The 21,344-nt window shown below is 35.0% G+C and overlaps 1 protein-coding gene across 1 annotated transcript in view; it reads right to left on the bottom strand.

Annotated features, from left to right (window-relative positions):
* Window positions 1-3,771: 3,771 nt before the first annotated feature.
* SLC30A5 (solute carrier family 30 member 5) overlaps window positions 3,772-21,344 on the bottom strand; it is a 32,504-nt gene continuing 14,931 nt past the window's right edge. Inside the window, exons 4-16 of the mRNA XM_070476778.1 lie at window positions 20,758-20,843; window positions 18,035-18,122; window positions 15,396-15,483; window positions 14,108-14,184; window positions 13,708-13,878; window positions 12,909-13,197; window positions 12,518-12,726; window positions 11,727-11,884; window positions 10,617-10,746; window positions 8,143-8,350; window positions 7,135-7,361; window positions 6,043-6,171; window positions 3,772-5,441 (exon numbers count right to left, since the gene is read on the bottom strand). Of these exons, the coding sequence (XP_070332879.1) occupies window positions 5,271-5,441; window positions 6,043-6,171; window positions 7,135-7,361; window positions 8,143-8,350; window positions 10,617-10,746; window positions 11,727-11,884; window positions 12,518-12,726; window positions 12,909-13,197; window positions 13,708-13,878; window positions 14,108-14,184; window positions 15,396-15,483; window positions 18,035-18,122; window positions 20,758-20,843 (2,031 nt within the window). The 3' untranslated portion in view covers window positions 3,772-5,270. The remainder of the gene's footprint in view (window positions 5,442-6,042; window positions 6,172-7,134; window positions 7,362-8,142; window positions 8,351-10,616; window positions 10,747-11,726; window positions 11,885-12,517; window positions 12,727-12,908; window positions 13,198-13,707; window positions 13,879-14,107; window positions 14,185-15,395; window positions 15,484-18,034; window positions 18,123-20,757; window positions 20,844-21,344) is intronic.

Here is a 21,344-nt window from a genome sequence, read left to right as displayed (position 1 = left end):
CCTGCTCCTGTGAAAAATCAAGGCAACCAACAATGGAAAACCCTTCTTGAAATAAGGCATGAGTATGCAGCTGCTAAGTCACTGTAATTTAGCTGATGCTTTTTACAGGGCTAGAGATGAATGCCTGTATGATTACCTTACCCTGGAGGAGGGCATGGCAACCCACTCCAGTATTCTTGCCTGGAGAATCCCATGGACAGAGCAGCCTGGTGGGCTACAGTCCATGAGGTTGAAGAGTCAGACACGATTGAAGCCACTTATCATGCATACATGCGTGATAACCTAACAGATCTGTGGTTAATTGTTACCTGGTTTTCAGATATCCTCAATGCTCTGCTCCTAACCTTCCTAATCATAGGACTGCTGACCCCACACCCACACCCACACGCCGTTGATTGTGCAAAAGGGAACCCCTAATGGGTTTATACACTTTACTCCAGAGGAAATTAATCCCCTTGCCTTCTGTCTCCAACCCCATTGGTCCTTTCGATCCATCAAATGCCACCTCCTCTGTCCCTTCAGGTAAAAGTAACTTCCATTTTCTGAACTTTGCCACTCCCTCCCTCGTGGCACCAAATCTCTCTAAATCTTGAATTACAGTTATGTACACCTTATCTTCCTTAATGTAACAGGCACAGTGAAGGCAGGGTTTGTGTCTGACTTATTTATCTTAAACAGCAAGCTTATGAATAAGAGGCAGTGGACATGCTGTTTAGCCACCCCAATCTCTCATTTGGGCTTTGGCAAAGGCCTTCTCACTGTTTCCTGGATTCCACTCTGGTTTTCCTGTCCTGATCCTTTTGAAACTAATCAGCCCCTATTCAAAGCCCTCCACAGATTTTCCATGTCCTCACTACACTGTCTGCCTAATTTTGCTGTTATCACAGTGGCCTTCTTGCTTTTCTTCTATTGTGCTAACCACCACCTGCCTCAAATGCCTTGCATTTGATGTTTTCAGGGTAGAATAGTGGCTATTAATAGAAAACAGTTTAGGATACTAATATTGTTTGCTTCCTTATTCAAATCTGGTTGTTTCCCCCCATGGAGGTCCTCTTTGGCTATTCTCTAGCACCTCTCTTAAGAGGGAAACCAGACTGGTTTGAAAAGTTGGCTTTACAACTTATTAGGTGTATGATTTGAGGCAATTAACCTTTTATCCCCCTCAGTTTCCTCATCAGTAAAATGCGGATAATAATTATACATATTGATTGCTTAGAATAGTGCCCACGTAGTACATAAGAGTTCATTAAGTTATTGCTCTTCCTCATAGTGCTTATCACAAACAGGCATTTTTATGTATTGGTCTGTCTTCTACATTTCAAAGTAAGCTGCTCTAGAGCAGGACTGTTTTATTGGTGATTTTACCCCTAGCTCCTAGAGCAGTGTCTTGCTATAAAGAACTTCAGTGAGTTTTGTGAAGAATGAATGGATTTATCCAATGTTTAAAAAACCATAAATAAACTACTGAATTGTATTATTTCTTAAACGGTGTATTATTGTATTATTTCTTTTTTTTTTTTTTTAATTTATTTATTTGGCTGTGTAGAGTCTTACTTGCAGCACATGGGCTCTTTTGTTGCTCCTCATAGTACGTGGACTTCCTTGCCCTGGGGCATGTAGGATCTTACTTCCCCAACCAGGGATTGAACCCACATCCTCTGCATTGCAAGGCAGATTCTTAACCACTGGGCCACCAGGGAAGTCCTATTGTATTATTTCTTAAACGGTGTATTATTGTATTCTTTCTTTCCGTAATGGTGTGAATATTGACAGATCTACGTACTATATTTTGTTTCGGGGGAAACCTCCTTGGCCTTTATATTCAAGAGGAACATAGCCACCAAGAGGAACAGTGTATCTGGAAAAAAATCTAGTCCATTGTACTGTGTTACTGAACTAGATAGTTAAAGCTAACTTATTATACGATAACACCAGAGTACTAAGAGAAAAAATGGGTAATTGTGTGCCTACCATATTGTTGCTTTGAGTAATTACTAGCAAATTAGTAATATAAAAGCACTTGAAAAAAATGTAGTAACACAGAAGTTAAATTATAACTAAGATTCTGACTACTGTATATACCTGTGTAACCACCACTGTGCTCTAGGTATAGAACACTTCCACCAATCTAAAAAGATCTCCCTGACCTTTTGGAACAGTTCCCTGTCTTCCCAAGGCGACCATGTAGCAGGCAAAGTAACTCTCTGAAAGATGTCCTTGTCCGCATGCCCTGTGGTATCTGTGGTATCTGTGGTATCTGTGACTGTGTTACACAGCAAAAGGGACTTTGAGATAGGAGATTATTTTGATTACCTGGGTGGGCCCAATGTAACCACAAGAGTCCTTAAAAATAGAAGAGGAAGACAGAAGAGTGGGTCAGAGAAAGATGCTACAGTGAAAAAAGAGGCAGGAGAGATCTGAAGTGTAAGCAGCACATGACCTACTCTTGTTGGCTTTGAGGATGGAGGAAGGGGGTGGGCAAAAAATATAGGTCGTTTCTAGAATCTGGGAACACCAGCAAATAAACAGAGACCTCAGTCACAACCACAGGAGTGAGTTCAGCCAGCAACTTGAAATGAACGAGGTAATGGATTCTGAGAGCCTCCAGAAAGAAATGCAGCCTGCTGGCAACTTGATTTTAGCCCAGTAGGTCCCATCCTCAGCTTCTGACTGCAGAAGCATAGGATAAGTTTGTGTTAAGTCATCTTCTGTTTTTGGACTTTATATGCATGGAACCATATAGACCTCTTTTGTGCTGTGCTTAGTCACCCAGTTGTGTCTGCCTCTTTTTGACCCCAAGGACTGTAGCCCACCAGGCTGCTCTATCCCTGGGGATTCTCCAGGCAAGAATACTGGAGTGGGTGGCCCCGCCCTCCTCCCGGGGCTCTTCCCAACCCAGGGATCGAACCCAGGTCTCCTGCACTATAGGTGGATTCTTTACCAGCTGAGCCACCAGGGAAACCCAGACCTCTTTTTTTTTTCTTTTTTCCCACACCTCTTTTGTAGCTGGTTTCTTTCACTTAGTATCTTTTTGGCTGCGCTCTGTGGCATGTAGGAATCTAAATTCCTGGAGGAGGGATTGAACCCTCACCCCCTGCATTGAGAGCACAGTCTCAACCACTGGACTTTCAGGGAAGTCCCTCACTTATGTTTTTGAGATTCACCTATATTGTTTATAACAGTAATTTAAAAAACTGCTGAGTAGTAGTCCAATGTAAATATACGATAATTAATTATTTATTGAGGATGGACATTTAGATTCTTTTAGTTCCTGGCTCTCACCAACATGTACATTCTTGTTCCACTCTTTTTATAGACATGTTTCCATTTCTCTTGGGTAAAGACCCAGGAGTGGAACTGCTGGGTCATAGGATGGATGTATGTCCAACATTAAAAGAAACTGTTGAACAGTTCTCCAGAGTGGCTGCATCATTTCATATTCCTACTAGTAGTGTCTGCATTCCAGTTGCTCCATATCTGTGAATCTGAGCAGACTGTATTCTGATTTTATGTATGAGAAAAAAAAAAACACCAAAACAAACCAGAGGCTGATTTGCCTAAAGTCATATCTTCATGCTGCCTTCTCTCTCATCTTGATAGTTGTCAATCACATTGGCTTAATTTTCTTGCTATTTTTATGCCTTCTAAGGGAGATGACAATTTTATTTTTAAAGGGAAATAATAATTTAAAAAAATGATGTAATATTTATTGTACCTATCTACTTAAATTTTTTTAATGTATAAAAATTACATTAAAACATCCATATGCAATTATTTTCCCACCATTCCAAAATTTTAATATGTATTGAAGATTCTGGACCAGAAAATGTGTAAGGAGAAGACAAGGAATATCAAAATAACTTATAACAAATTTCTAAAACCTCTCACATATTAAAATTTGTAAGACAAAAATATGATTTACAATATATGTTTGCCATTATGGTATAGATAAGAAAATAGTACCCATACTAAAATTAATTCATCCTACTCATCAAAATTCCTAGTTTAAGAGTGAAAATATTCAGATGCTTATAAATAGGTATTCAAAAGTTTCTTTTGGACAACATTCTTTGGTGTTCATAGAACTGCATATATTATTATGTATCTATTTATCATACAGTCTTTTCAGACTATACATTCAGTTTAAATCAGAAATGAAAAAATATAAATTAGATATTATTACAGAAAGTACTTATAGGGTATTTTGATTTCATAGTGCCCAAGGGTTTATGAACAAGATTTACTTATTAAACTTTAAAATAACCACCTAATTCTTTGATATTTCTTTTATATTGACATGTTTCAGAAATTTTTTTAAAAAGTTACATTTTTAGGCAGAAAATTCAACTGAGTTGACAGTTATCTATAAGTCTCTCCACTGGCTCTTCCACAGTATATAGAGCTAAATGAAAAGATGAAACGCCTCACATTGTTTGGATACCAGCTTAATAAGGAACTTGGAATGCCAGATGCATAACAAGAAATGGAATAGTCTACTTTAGAAGAAGACAAGTGAGTGAATAACATGGACACAACTTAGTCTAAGTTCTTTACCCTAATAAAGCAATTATTCATTTGCAAATATTACCAAAAGTAAAAAAAAATTTATTTTACAGAGTGGTTGACTTTTGTAATACATCAAAATCTGTCATGTTATCCTTCACTGTCCTCACTGCTGTCTCCTATCAGTGGTTGCGGTCTCTCCCAAATAATTTAGTTCACATTTAAAGTGGCAACAAGGTTTTACTTAATGGATTTAAGTTATAATTAGAAACCAGTTTTATATACAGAAAGTCCATAAATATAGATCTTTTATTCCTATTTTATCCTAGGGCTATGCAAAAAATTGACTAAATTTTTTTCATTTGGGTCTTTGTAATAAACATGTTACATACATTATTTACAGTGGAGATGCTTTCTGGCAGAAAGTAAACACACAGAAGTAATTTTGGTCTTCACTTGAATCCGTCATTGTATGTTCATTTTTGAAGATGATGTGATAATACATCACATTCACTCAAATTATAAGCTTGCTATTTTACACATAATTTCAACAATTATTTTACTTGTACATTTAATGCTTCATTCTGTATTTAAATTTCCTTTAGAAAGATTCCTTGATCCAACTGTAGGGAGCTTTAAAAATTTTTTCAAAAACAACAAAATGTTTCTGTACAATTATGTGCAATTTTTTTCGTTCTGGTGGTATTATAAATACCCGGCCTTTTAATCTTCATTGTTCATACCCCAGCGCTAATTCCCAAGTTATCTCACATGATGTAAGTACCATCTTTGTAGTATTTCATGGACTCCATTTGTTTTGTCATAGCCAGAACATCATGAAATCCAGTACTCAGGCCAGACATATGTTGAAAGTATGCTTCTTTTTCCACTTGAATCGTTAAATTGTTTACTCCAGCATCTTTAAGTATTCCTGTAACCTGTTATAAAAATCCATATATTGAAAAGCATTTAGATTAATGCATTTAGTGCACATGGATTAAATAATGAATATCACATTTTAAAAAATAGCCAGATAGTGATAAGTCCTTAAAGTAACATTTGTTATTTAGCTGGTCAAATATTACACAGGATCTGTTAGGAGGCCAGTAGCTCACTGAACTGACATTCAGAGGAGAAAAGGAAAACAGCTATTGTTTTCAATTTGGTAGGTCCAGAATAGGGATACAGGAACAGTTTTCATCCTTATCACTACTCTGCCAACTTTATTATTATTAACTTAGGACTATTTATAATAACTTATTTTTGACCATCTGTTGGTAATCAAGGTGGATTACAAATGAACTTTTTTTTACATTAACTTAAACTTATCCTCCACATAATAAAGGTTGACTTTATGTTTACTATTTTTGGATATAAAACAAATCTAAATGTAAAAAACAAAGCGATCCCTGGACAGCTGTAAGGCTGTCCTTATCTTTAAAAAATTAAGTGACTATCGAGCTGTAGAACTTATAATGTGTACAATTTTACTTATGAATTACCTCAACTGAAATTATTTTAAAAACTTAAGATGATTACCTGCTGTACTATTCTTTGTTCCAGTACATCAGATGTCACCTGTATGTGAATTGTTCCTGCCACAATACTGGCAGAATGACGCCAAAAATGTGGGTCTCGGTATGATATTAATCCTTCAATTTTCTGTAGCTGTCAAATAAAAGGAGAGGTGATATAAATGGACTTGAAACGCTAATTTACTGAACACAAAGCAGTCTTTCTGGTCCAGGAACCATTATTAAGCTGATTAAAAAAAAAGAGAGCTTGGAATTTAGAACGGAATAGGAAGGACAACTACAAATAAAGGTGTTTACAATACTGACCTGGCAGTGATGCCAGCGAAGGAAGTTTGGAATAGGAAGTGAACAGGGTTACACAGGTGCCTTTATACACAATGGGTGCACACCTATTTTTACCTATATAACATGCACTTTACCTGTTTTAAACATCGGATACGTTTAATGAACTATGTGTTTTCCGTTATACTGATACAAACATTCAATTATTTTATATTTGAGATAACATATTCAAAAGATAGCATTCATGTTCAACAATACAGGTTGGTTAAATTCAATGGGAAAAAATTTACAAAGCAGTACAAAACATTTTCTTGGCCATTTTTATTTTTAAAGTATTTTTACTTAGAAAAATAACTCTTCAAAAGCATTTCTCTCTAGGTGGTGAAACTAACTATATATATTTTTTTCTTTTTTATTCTTTAAAACTTTCTGTAATGGACATATATTACTTTTGAAGTAAAATACTTTTTTTTAGTAGGACATAGTAAAAACTTTTTTTAGTAGATAACAATTATGAGAAACTGACAAAACTTGACTAATTTTATTTATGAAACCAGTGTGGTTAAAATGTTATAACTTATATATTCAAGATGCCAACTGTTCATCAGCAGACCCTAATTACTTTAATATTAAATGGCAAACTACAAGTTGAAATATATTCTATTTTGTGTCTGGTTTTTCTATGAATTGCCTGTCCATATTTTCAGTTCATTTTCTGTAAGATTGTCGTTTTCATTTTCATCTCATTAGGCTAACTTAATTTCAAATACTATTTTAAAAGGAAGAAGAATAGTAAGGAAATTATACACAGTACCTTTTCTAAGGCAATATGTAGCTCTTTTTCATATTCTGGTGGCAGCCTCAGAAGTAGAACCTGACAGGAATCTTTAATCAGTGGGACAACACTGAGAAATATTAATACAGCAATAAAAAGAGAACAGAGGGGATCAGCAATGAACCATCCAAACTGCTCTATAAGAATGGTGGATACGATCACACCAATACTGCCGAGCGTGTCTGCCAAAACGTGTAGAAATACACCTATAAGTAAGATACATAAAATATTAAAAATTAAAGCACATCTAATTTAGTTTTTTATTCATTCTACAAATATCACAGGGTATCTATTATCCACCAGGCACTGTGCTAGGGGCTGGTACTTCCAAATGATTAAACCTCCTCACTTTCATCAAGGAATTCATGGCATAGAGGTGAAAGTAAAGATTTGGGCAACTATTAACAATGTGGTGAGTTTTACGATGGTGTAGTTTGCCTGGGAAGGAGTCCTAGAAATCATACACGTGCCAACTTTTGACGTTACTCAAATTATTTATAGTAATATATCAGAATGGGGAATTCTCTGGCAGTCCAAAAGTTAGGACTCTGCACATTCACTGTCAAGGGTGCAGGTTCAATCACTTGTTGGGGAACTAAGATCCCATAAGCTGCACAGCACGTCCAAACAAATAAATATCAGAATAAATATCTCAACATAAATGATAAATACTTCCCCTGTATTTTTTTTTTTACAGTACAATAAACATTTCCTAATTCTTTTACATGAAAGTGAATAATAACGCAATTTCCCTTGCAACTAATATTTATTCAAGTGTTACTATGAAAGGGACTCTATAATTATAATAATTCATTTTAAAAAATTGACATTTATGAACATTTGTGGGCATTTTCTATAACAGATGATTTTAGATCTCTTAGCTACAGATTGGTTTTTTAAAATAAAATTGTACCAGAAGCCCAATTCTTAATACAGTATCACTCAGAACACAGTTGAAAGGTAGGACAATTTCTGGCCAGGACTCACCCCTCATGTTAGCATTCATGCCTCTGCCTGCAGATCCGTGGCTGTGGCTGTGAACATGCCCATGGTCACCGTGTCCATGCAAATGGTGTGAATGGCTGTGATCAGATGAGTGACAGCTTCCTTGAGAAGCTCCATGGCTATGGTTATGGGCATGGCTAAAGGCACAGATACCAATAAGGTTTACTATCAGCCCGCCAACTGAGACTGGCTAGCAAAAAAAAGGAAAGAAAACCTTTAAATTTGTAAAAAACAAAAACAAAAACAAAAACAAATTTGTTATCTAAAACTTACTATACAGCTATATGTTTTTTTGGGTTATAGTTTTGAAAATATAGTAAAACCTCACTAAATTCAATAAGAAAAAATTGTAAAGTGTGAATTTTAGAATATTTTAGAAGCAGCACTTAAGTTTCAAATACCAAAGTGCTGACAAGTAAGAGGATTTAGGTTTGCTTTAATTAAATGATTAAGAATAAAAATGTACTTGATTCAGGGTTTATGAATACATAAATGATGCTAAAGTTTTGTCTTGTTTATTTAAATAAGAGTTTGAAAGTACTGCTTAACCAGAGCATGTATACACTGTACCTGAAATCTCATTTATATTACTAGGTAAATTTCAATACTTTAAAAGACAATGACTGTAATTTACTAACGAGTAGACTCCAAATAAACGTAGTCTTATTGTGTCTTAACTATAGTAAGATTTCCAAAAATAAAAAAAAGTGTAATGAAAAAACAAAGTAAACAGGATTATCTTGACTTAATGGTGCCACAATAACACCTCAAAGGATAAACAAAGTTACTTACCTTCATTAACACCTCTTACAAGGTGATTTGAAACAGTAGCTCATGGCACTATTTAATTTACATATATCTACAATTTCTCCTTTAGAGAAATCCATTTGTTTTATAAAAAGAACATATAAAAATAAGAGCACAGATTATTTTAATGAATTTTCAAAGCTAGTAAGAGACTGGCTTTGTAGTCTATAGTAAACATGTATAGAGTCTCATGACTCAGACCATCCATCTGTTAGCTTTAAAAACTTCAGTCAGCTTTATTATCCTCAAGAGTGTTAATGAATTTTGAAATAAAATACTGCTTGCAGAGACTTCATTAGACCACAAATACTCTACTCTGTTGAGAAATACTTCATTTTTATGTATTTCATCAGAATGAAAAAAAATAACAAAGTGAAAGGCCCCTCTAATTCTGCCCTCTAAGAGTTAGTCTCTCCTAAGAGGATGGTGTATATTCTATGCACAATACTAATATACATATATATATACCTTTTAAAAACCAGTAACAGGATCATATTCAATACTACTTTGTAATTTTTTTCACTTAGTACATACCGTTAATATTTTTCATGCCAGCATATATTGATACACTGTTCTTTTTAGTAGGTGTGTAGTATTCTACTGTATGAGTGCCAACTTTAACTAGTCCTGTCACTGGTGAACACTGTGTTTCTTTTTTCCGTACCATTGTACCACAAACAATGGTACAATGAATGGTGCACCCCTACACCCTTGTGTGAATATTTCTGTAGCAAATATTAAAGGTCAAAGATAAAAGCATTTAAAAACCCCAAATATATATCCAAACTACAATTCAAAAACATTTGATATATGCTTCCATCAATAAGATTCTTAATTGTTTTTAGTCATTTAATGATTAATAGCTGACTATAAAAAAGAATATATATATACATATATATAACTTAATCAGTTTGTGGTAGATCTGAAACCAACATAACATTATAATAAAAATTCCACTATATTACCAAAAAAAATCCTCACCAATTTAATAGTTGGCTTCCTATTACAAGCCAGGTGCTAAAATTTAAGAGTTAATATACACAATTCAGGTCCTGAAAGTACATCTTAATTGTGGAAGAATGACAAATTAAACAACAGCTTTAAGTCAACATCGCTATAAGAAGACCGCACAGATACAATGGGAATATCCAGAAAGGGAAGTCTAACATACTTTGAGGTGGGAAGAGAGGGATGAAGGAAGTATCCCACCAGAGGTGACATTAGAAGTACAGGCTAAAAGGGCAGGGTGGGGAAGGCATGAGAGCTACAGGGAAACGCATGCAAAGGTTAAGGGACACAGGGAGAGCGTTCAAGTCGCCACAGCACTAATTCAGAGTAATCAAGTCTTTGCAGATTTCCTCAGGTGCCTAAAAACACATCTTCAAACAAAAACATTTAATAAGGCAGGAAAAAAATCTGTGTTTTAGAATGTCATCTGATATTCTGACTACCAATGTACTGGAGAAAAGTATATTAATTAATTTCTAAGAGCAGTGTAAATGTAAATAGCAAGATAGGAAGTTATGTGTAGTTAAAAAATAAATAAATAAAACCTTCTTAGGTCGGTAATTACAAGTAGTTAAACTTTAGTAGGGAAAAAGTTGTATGAGCATGAGTAGAAATTCAAACAGTAAAATGAAAAGACTTACTGTTAACATGTGTGTGTCTAATTCCGGAGGATCAATTAACCTAGCCACTGACTCCATAAACACAAAGAAAGCTATTACCACTAGAAAAAGCCCGTTAATAAATCCAGAGAGAATTTCTATTCGGCCATACCTAAAAATAGAGAACATATTTTTAGAAAAGGAAATGGACAAATGAAGTATTTTTAAAATATAAACATTGTTATGTTATAAATGAGGAAATGAATCCAGATTTTCAACTACACAAACAGTAAGACTTGAAAATTACCAAGATTTTAAATATCATACTAATGCTGGAAGGTTTATGTTTGTTGAGATTTTATGTGTTTATCAAAGTCCTTCTTCAGTGTCCCCTCTTATACAATGCCTGTCCTCTTTTTTTTTTTTAGTTCTACCAGTTTATTGCTACCAACCCATCTCCCTCCACCCTTGTGTACACATGCTCAGTCATGTAACCCCATGGACTACAGTCTGCCAGTCTCCTCTGTCCGTGGACTTTTCCAGACAAGAATATTCCTTCTCCAGGTGTCCTAATTTTTTAGCAAGAAGTTACTTTTCTCTCTTTCAAGACTTTGATGTTCTCTGTATCTGTCACAACACATAGATTCAGCCTGTATCAAGATTTTTTGTATCTTTGGCTCATCCATCTTTCAAAATATAAACATAGCTGAAAATAAGAAGCTGAATTTATTAACCTATTTACAGTAGATCTTTTATCAAAATACTCTGCACAAATCAGGGATTCTAATATTCACTGAATGATTCACTTAGTGAAAGGATACTGCATGCATAGTCACTTCAAAGTCTGAATTCTTTTTAACAACAAAGATGTGAATGATCATGCACATTCCATGACCTCAAAGAAACACTGCTGGCCAAACAGCTCACTATTTAACTGGTTTTTGCTACCTATGTATGAGAAGGATTTGTCAGGGAGTATGGTCTTAAGCTTACTGCCATTCAGTATTTATCAAATGCTTGGTTTACTTCCTCTTATCTACTTTAAAGAAAAATCAGGCTCTGAAAAATTAAATTTGTGTTCAAGGTAGTAAAAGTTTATGCCATGAGATGGAATTTGCTATTAACACAAGCCTTGATAGTCAGTGTACCTACCCATAGGAGAAAATCCGAGTTGCTTTCCATCTGCTCATCAGGGCTGCAAAAAGTCCCATGACCAACGCAGAGCAGTCAAAGAGCATGTGAAATCCATCTGAGATCAGACCCAGACTATTGGTCAACACGCCGTAGAACAATTCCACAAACGTGAAAAGCTAAAACACGTTCCAAAAAACACAAAAAAACACAACAACAACAGGAGAATAGTTTTTATTTCCCAAAAAAACAATTGGGAAATACTGTTTTAAGATAAATTTATCAGAATTTCATCATAAGGAATTTAACGCTTAATTACCCAAAGCTTACTTGAAGATATACTGCCTCTTTCATTACTTAACTGATTCTCATACAAGAAATCTCATTTCATATAAATGGTAAGAAATCATGCTAAATCAGCTATGTCCATCTTATAAATAATTTAAAAGGAGACACCTTTATCTACATGTCTGTAGAACTCAATAAACTAGATTAGAAAATGTTAGCAGTCTGGTTGGGCGTGAGATCCCAAACGGAGTTCATACGAATCTTTATAAGCTACTCTATCTATTGATTTGAAAGTGCACACTAAACCAATGCCTCTAAAATGCCTCACAAGTGTTTAAGCAGCATGAATATGATCCTGGAATCCTTCTCCTAGGGAAAATATTTTAGCCCACCTCTAGCTATTACAATTATTTGGGAATAAGAAAAATTACATCAGAACTATCAAAACTAAAAGATTAAGCCTTCAAAAAGAAAAAAAAAAGATTAAGCTTTCAAGATACGCCATTAATATTTAAAACTCTTACCAGATTCAAACACAAGAAGTAAAAGATCTGCCTAGAGTCATTTTCCTCAAGAATTTGTTTTAGTGATTCCTTAATAAACCTGGGGATGGACTGGGAACTGTGCTGAAAAGCATCACCCATGAAGTGATAAAGAGGCGTTCCTTCAGGAGAATATCCAATGAGGGTACCTTTCTGTCCTCTCTTAGAAGGAGATGATAAGATGTTGGCAGCTAAAATGAGGGAAAAAAACCCAAACATATATATATATATATATTACAAAAATTGAAAAAGTTTAACCTATAAAAGCCACCATGGTATCTATCAGCACTATGTAAGCACTGAACACATCCCCCAGTTAAGTAAGTGAACAGCAGAATCCGGAAGGAGGAACGTGCAAGGGGCAGACGCTCACATAGGATGAAGAACACAGCGCTGACGACCACTCCTCCGGAAAGGACGTGCTCCGTGCTCTCCTGGTGCGCTGCTCTGTTCATAGCCCGAAGCTGGTCTGTTATTGGATGGGTCCAAAAATTTCCAAAAAGTAGAGCACTAATGAAAATGGGAAAGGATCCATAGCGGGCACATTTGGAAACTTCCATTTTGACTGAACAAATGGACTCGACATAGAAATCCAGGATCATGACAAAAAAAATAACCGTTGTGAAAGGCATGATGAGAGAAAACCAAGAATCGACTTTACTCTAGAAATTAAAAAAAAAAAATTGTTAATACCATATGGGTATAAAGTTCACATCTTATATTTTAGTTAATCTGTTTATGTATAAACAAGTATTTCCATCATTCAATACAATTTGTAAAATGCCAAAATATGAGTTATAAGATATTGGTACATTTTCCTAGTATTTCCCAAAGTATTAAAAAAAGAAGCATTATGGTTTAATAATTTTATAAATACTTGGTGATGTACAATCCTTGGGTTTTTGGGTAAGTATTAAATTATTTGGGGTAGTATTTAACTGATTCCTTCTGGCCACAGGGATGGGAGGGGTACATAAATGTAAGAGTACTTGATTTGTATTTTCTATAAACAATAAAGTTAACTCTAAAAAATTTTCAAAACCTATAAAGAAAATGCAAAGAAATTTAAGCCACTTGCAACATCAAACTGAAATAAAATATAATGTACTGAACTAAAATCTATAAGTAATAGTAATTTATTTTACTTATTACCAATAAATTCCTGCTCTTACCTCAGTTGTCACAGAAAGAACAATGACCCATGGGCATAAGAGAAGTACAGAAACAATTTGGGATAAAGCTTGAAGACGTTTGGCTCCACCAACATCTATAGAGAGTTTTCTGGAAGCTGTATGAAAACCAACTTTACAACACAAAGCCAGTACTAGCAACAATACTCCACCCTGTGAGTAAAAGTAGATAAGTCTTATTAGAAACACAGAGTTCAATACTTAAGCCTTAAATACATAATATTTGAAGAAGTGGAGCTAGCATGTTTTTTTTCATAACCCAAAGTACTGAACTACTTAAATGGTTGGCAGTACTATAAATCATTTAAAATGCACTTTTAAAGTTATTTTTGCTGTAACTTTTCAGAATCTCTCACGTTAAAACAAAGAAAAGAAAACATACCTTGTGATCTGCCACGCCTAAGAAGGCAATGGCTGTGTACAGCATGTGGGTCAGAGCACTGTCATGGTGTCCTTCAGCTAAGTCAGTCGGAGTAAAGGAAAAAAATTTAACTCTTTGAATCCTGACGTCCTCCTGGAATTTAGCTACTATTTTGGGTTGACTATTAGTCTGAGGGCCCCAAACCTGACTATCCTCAACAATGTTCCCCTTAAAAACAAAAGAAAATAATGAAAAAATTAATTTAGGGAACATGATTTGTACACTAGAATGGCTTGTATATACTTCTTTTGTTGTTTCCAAGACAAGTATAATATTGCTTAAGGCATAGTTGTTAAATTTTAGTACATAACCTCCAAAAGACATATGCATACATACTAGAACAAAGTGGCAAGAACAGGGAACCTCCTTAGACCACCCTATCTGACGGAATTAAGGTTGATCTTTTGAAATTCCATGTAAAACTCAGTCTTAAATCTGCTTCTGAGTCATTGATAAATAACATAAGCCTCAGCAAAATAAGCAGCAAGCAAAACAGAGTAGGGTGGGCAACAGCTGTTTTAACATTCAACCCAAAGTTTTGCAAAAGTCATGCCATTCTCTTTCACTGTAACACAGTAAACTGGTATTAGTTTATGAATAGGTTTTAGGGCAGTATCAATCACCAGGAGATTCAAAACTGGTGTTCTGAGCCCTGCTAAATGGAGAGGGCTAAGGTACGTGGATGGGCCAGAACAAGTCATGTCTGCAGAGGAAGATGAGTAGATATATTTGATTCAAAGTTGGGTTCAGTCAATGTAAGAGAAGAGGGGTGGGGGGTTGAGTTGGAAATAATTTAGGGCAAGAGAGTGAATACCAGATTAAGGAATTTAGACTTCTTTCAGTTAAGAAAATGCCAAAGGTTTTTTCATTTAATTTCAAAAAACTTTATATTTAATAACTGCCACTGCTTTCTAAAGGGAGCATTTAAATTGTTAAATTACAAGGCAGCAAACAGATTGATTTTGTTGAGTGAGTAAATCATACATATATATGTAAACACATACATACATTAGCACCACACCATTCTAAAATATTCTTTCATTGTCCCAAAATTTCAGGTGCTGTAAAAGATATTTAACTTAGAATGAATTTATTCACTATTTGAATACTGATTTAGAATACCTACATTAATCTATGAAAGTTTCATTCATGATTGATTAGTTTAAGTCAGTTACTCCTTCTTTCCCATTCTGCCAGTCTTCTGTTTTTCTGTAAGACTAAAAAACTCCCATCTTCTGCAAAAGGATACGGTGTTCAGCCATTTTAGCCATGAGATCATCATTGTCGAAAAGCAACAGGCAAATCACAGCAATAATGAAAAAAGCAGCCCCCCTTGTCTGAAAATGAAGAGAATAACACCAAGAGTGGCTTTTTCAAATGTTGATTTTTAAGACCATGACTATATAAATGCTAAAGAAAATTTTTTCAAATACCTATTTAAAGATAAAATAACATTTGACATTAAAATCTTTACACTATACAATGTAAATTTATAGCATTAAGAGTAAGATGCAAAAGTAAAGAGCTCCCATAAATTCTGCAGTATATTTTCAGGGCACTTTAAGACACTTAATAATGACAACTTCAATTGTGTCTTTGCTAATATGAATAGCGATATTACCATGCACAAACTGTTAAGTGTTCAAAGAACTAATCTTAAATGTTACTTTGCTTCTGTTTGAAAAGCCCAAGTAGCTAAGGAATAATTAGTAGTGACATTTTATTCTATAACATGCAAGAAATAGTGAAGACAGTTGATTTACAATAATGTCAGTACTCTAGTTACCATTCTTCTAGGGAAAAAGAACAGAGGGCATGTTAAGAAAATCAGCAGTCATCTCTAATATCTGGTAAAAGTATAATGCACTTAAAAGCTGACACACTTCTTAAGTTCTCATTCTAAGAAAGGATTTTGACAAAAGAAAATTAAAGGAAGGACATACTATCCAGGTTTATCCAAATTCTTCAGAATTTTTTGTACAGAAGCAATCTAAATAACACTATTATACATTCTCTAGTTACAAATGTATAGGTGTAATAAAAATTTTAAGTGCAAAATGAGGATTTTTATTTATTACAAGATAACCACTATACTTGATAAATTCCCTATTAGTGTGGTAGGTATTTTGACAAAGTCAGTATACATAAGCCATACCATTTAAAATTTCCTAATTTTCATTGAATCAGGACATGGTAAATTAACAATACCCAAACATGGAGACTATAACTTAGACTTTTGTTGCAGAGAAGGCACTGAAAATTCTGTAGTACTTCACAGTCAGAACTAAAAAAAAAAAAAAACCACAGTTCTGGTTAGATGCCCAGATTCATTACTGACACTAATGAGAGGATATATAAAATCTATACTCTCATTTTAGTGCAGTAAAATTTTTAATGTTTTAAAGTCATTTGTATTTATTTTATGAGTTGTCTTTGTCCTTAGCTCCTTTATGTTGAAGATCTTCAGCTTTTTTAAAAAACTATTTGAGTGATCTGAGTATATATTTTTTTTAAATGTAAAATTTTGTGGCAATTTGTTACCATTGTTAGTTTGCACAATGATTTTTAAAATATTCTTATTTATCTATTCTTTTGGCTGTGCCACGTAGGATCCTAGCTCCCCTCCCGGGGAAGCGTCCCCTGCAGTGGAAGCTCGGAGTCCCCGCACAATGGTATCTGTTATGTAGACATTTGTAATCATTATGAAGTCACATGTACGGGTTTTCTCTTTTGTGATTTTTTTACATTGATTTTGGAGTACAGTGTGAGTACACTTAACATTTATTTTAGAATACTCTGTGAGTGAAGGAAAAAGATTAAATAGTAGCATATAATTTAATACCCATAGATCCAATCTGAAATGTATAAGCTGGGCAGACTCACTTTGCTCTACTTGGCATATTGTTTTGGTCACTTTATTTTATTCAGTACTGAGCCTGAAAGTCCCTTTCAGAAAAGAGACTATTATACCTTATTTGCCTTTATTTCTCCTTTCCTCTGTAACACAGGGAAGCATTTACTTTGGTAAGTAAAAGTATTGTAGCTGCAAGAACTTTTAGTTGCATATTGATGATAAATTTACTAAAAACAGATTAATACTTAAATTATATAAGATGAATAAGGTTGCCTACTTGGCAAATGTTCATCAAACTAAATATAACAAGTTTTTAGGGACATATTTTCCAAAAATGATGTACAGGAGTTAAGAATGAGGTAGGGGAGGGCTCGGAAAAAGCACAAAGGAGATGTCTGCAGTGACCAGTTCCGCATCGTTGATTGTGGAGATGGTTAAACATCTAAACACACACACACCCAAACACGCACACACGAGTGGATGTAACGCTGGTGAAATCTGAATACTGTCTGTGGGTTGTGGGGATTAGTTTCCTGCTTTTGACGGCGCAGCTGAGCTGCTAAGACGCGCCTGCTGACCCTGAGTGAAGGCACAGGCCCTCGAGCTGCGCTGCGTCTGCAGCCTCCTAGGCTTCCCGGGGGCTCGGTGGTCAAGAACCTGCCCGCAGTGCAGGACACACGAGGTCCGGGTTCCATCCCTCGGTCGGATGATCCCCTGGAGGAGGAAGTGGCAACCTGCTCCAGTATTCTTGCCTGGAAAATTCCATGGACAGAGGAGCCTGGCAGGCTGCAGACCATGGGGTCTCGAAGAGTCAGATATGACAGAGCACACATACACACAAGCAGGAATTTATAATGATTTCAACATAAAAGGTAAAAAATAGAACGCTTCTGAGAAAAATTTGTAATTAGCAAAAAGCCTCTGTGTTCTTCTAAATGGGAAAGGATACACTATTTTATTGCCTTGGATAATATTTTACTTGTATACTGGATAATATTTTACTTGTATACTTTCAGTTTAACGGAAAGTTCTACCTTTGCTGGTCCTCCTCCAGAACTAGTGAACAAAACGCTGAGCAGTGAGATGACGACAACGTCACTGTGCTCGAAGAGCAGCAAGGTCCTGCAGAAATAAAACCGTGATTCATGAGATATGTCTGATCTTTATCAGGGAGCAGGAATTCAACCGGACTCAGGGAGAAGAAAATACATCTTTCCCCTTGATTTCATAAACCATTATGGAAAAGATAAACATGCACAGCTACCTTGGAAAATATTCTGGCATTATGTATCTTAGAAGGTTGTAACTACAAATATCTAATACTACTACTTGTAGGATTATATCATATATATTTCTTATATACATGTACCAGGAAACACTTATAAGATACCAGCATTGTTTGCAATATTCCTAAGCTGGAAACAACCTAAATACTCTCTGATGAGAGAATGGATAATGTAATGTAGAGTGTATCCATTCAAAGGACTAGTATACAGTGGTAAAAATCAAGGAGATTCTATGAATATACACAAATTCTAAGAAATACAGAATTGTATACTTTAGAAGTGCTACAGACTGAATGTTTGTGTCCCCCTCCCTGCCCCAAGGTTAAACTCAATCCCCAACGTGATGGTATTAGGAGGTAAGGAGCACCTTTGAGAGGTGCTTGAGGTTATGAGGGTGAAACCCTCATAAATGAGATTAAAGGCTTTATAAAAGAGACCAAAGGGAGCTCCCTTGCCCTCTCTGATATGTCAGTTACAGTGAATAAACAAGACGGCTTTCTACGAACCAGGAAGAGGTCTCTCATCACACATCACATCACCTATACCTTGATCCTGGCCTTCCTGGCCTTCAGAATCATAAGAAACAAATGTGCATTTTTTAAAAGTCACCCAGCCCATGGTATTTTTGTTACAGCAGCCCAAATGGACTAAGACAAAAACAACGAATTTTATGGTATATGAATTATATTTCAAAAAACTAACATAAAACTGAAAGAACTATATATACACATGTATATACATATGTACACTACATGGATCAAAATGAGGAAATCTCAAACATAACACTGAATGTAACAAGTATGCTGCACAGAAGTACATGCAATGTAATTCTATTCACATCAAGTAAAAAACTTGCAAAAAAGAAATACTGGTTACATCCAACGGTAGCCAGACAGGGATTTAATCAGGAGGGGATTAATAAGGCCCCAGAGGAACTGGTAAGGTTTTATTCGGGACACATGAATGTTCACATTTATTTAGATTTATTGTTTTATATGTATGAAATATTGAAAAATCATTGCCAGCTGAAGGGAGCTTATAGGATCTACATGGTAACAGATCTTGAGCTTCTCATTAAGAAAGTTTTCATTTTTCCTCTTTACTCAAAAATCTGTAATGAAAACATGGCAATGATTATTTTACTTAATATTTGGAAATTACAATTTAAAAAAATTAATGTATCAGCAGAATGACAGTAACTTGAAGTAAGATAGGCTATGAAACACCAAAGAAGTCTACCATCAAGAAGCTGAATGACTGAATTCTTTAGTAAAAGAATGAGAGGGGCAGCGTTGGCAGAGGAGCTGGTGGTACTAAGGGTTGTAAGGGCTGAAACAGATGACTAAATGAGGAGCCAGATAAGAATTAACAACTTTCCCCCCGTCCTTCCCTAACACTCAGTGATGGTGATTTAGTAACAAATAGACCAAAAGATCACTTTAGGAGTAAGAAATTATCACTCAGGCATATTTAAACATAAACTGAAAAGGCTTTCCCCAAGCTGAGAAATTCCAGCCAGCTTTCCCACCACTCCAGGATCCTACTGCTGTCATGGACAGGGATGTGACACTGGAATTTTATATATTCCTCTTTCGAAAAGTACAGGGTAAACAAGCTAAAGGGAGACAAACCCAGAGCTCATTTATTCGCTGGGAAAGGAGAAAAGCCTTCTCACAAAGCATTTCCCACTAATCACTTTCTACTCTGTCTACTCCATCACCCTGAGTGAATTTCTTTAGAATACCCTTCAGCTTACTCCTTACTTCTTGTCCCCATATTCCTCCCTCATCAATGGCAAGGTACTTTTTCTTATAGTTTTGAGACAGAGAAACATTAAGACTTTTACACAGTTGCACCTGTCATAATTCTTATTAAATTAAGTGGCCCTAAGCATTTTGCCCCCTGAACTGACCAATTTACATAAAAGAATCTATATAGACTTAGGGAATATGAAATGACAGTTAACTCATCTTAAATCTGATGACTGGCACACTATTTCCAAGACATTTGTTTATAACCATACCTTTCACACATTTTCTGTGGGTTCTAGAGGACTTTCAGAGTTGGGAGAGGGAGCATTTTCAAAAGATTTTGTTCTCCTCCTCATTGGCTGATTTTACTTACCATTTTAGACTTTTCATTTCTAAAATCAGCTGCTAAAAGGGATATAATCAATGAATAACAAAAAAGCCATTTGTGCTAAAATTTTTCTGAAATTGTTTGGTGGACTCTAGTAAAATATCTATGACAGATCATGAACAATACATTAATGCTATTCAACAAAGAACTAGTCCACAGACTAAACAGGTCCTCAATATATATGTATACTCACTTAGTTGTACCCAATGCTATCGAAATGAAAGCAGAATTTGTATGTAATTGACAAAAATATTTGACATAAAACATAATGGCAAAAAACTAACATTCAAAATGAAGACATAAACACACTCAAAACATGCATTTCTATTTACCTTAGTGGTCCACAAAGCGTGAGGCCAAAAAACCACAAGAGTGAAATGATACACCCAGCAATTGCATGTTTAAATATTTTGATCCACTAAAAATGGAAACAAAAAATTAAAAATTTCAGTCATGTTTAGCCAAATATCTCAAAATTTTAAACAAAACACAAAGAGGAAGATAATGGTAACACAAATATTTTAAAAGCCAAATAATTATGCATTTTGAAATTAAGCAGAAATTATTAAGATGTCTTGACAAAATCTAGACTTGCAAGATACTACTCTGTTTTGCATTTTCTATATTCTTCTCTGGTGCTAGATCCTGAAATCTTTTTCTATAGAGTACAATTTTCTCCATTTTTTACATTAGTTCTCACCAGTTTGCCAGGAACATAAAATGTTTTAGTATTTCTCTTCCAGCAGGAATAGTAAATTCTCCAGTTATTTGAAAAGAAAGCGGGAAAAAGTTAAGATGGGGTTTAAAAATTAATCCTGTTTTAAAACATGTTGTTGGTCTCTAAAACAGAGGTACTTAAATTTCTTTCTAATAAAAAATCACAGCACAGGTTTCTAAGTTGTGGCATAAAGCAAACATA

This window comes from Odocoileus virginianus, chromosome 14 (assembly GCF_023699985.2).
Source record: "Odocoileus virginianus isolate 20LAN1187 ecotype Illinois chromosome 14, Ovbor_1.2, whole genome shotgun sequence".
Classification (NCBI taxonomy): domain Eukaryota; kingdom Metazoa; phylum Chordata; class Mammalia; order Artiodactyla; family Cervidae; genus Odocoileus; species Odocoileus virginianus.
This window is presented reverse-complemented; position numbering and strand designations above follow the sequence as displayed.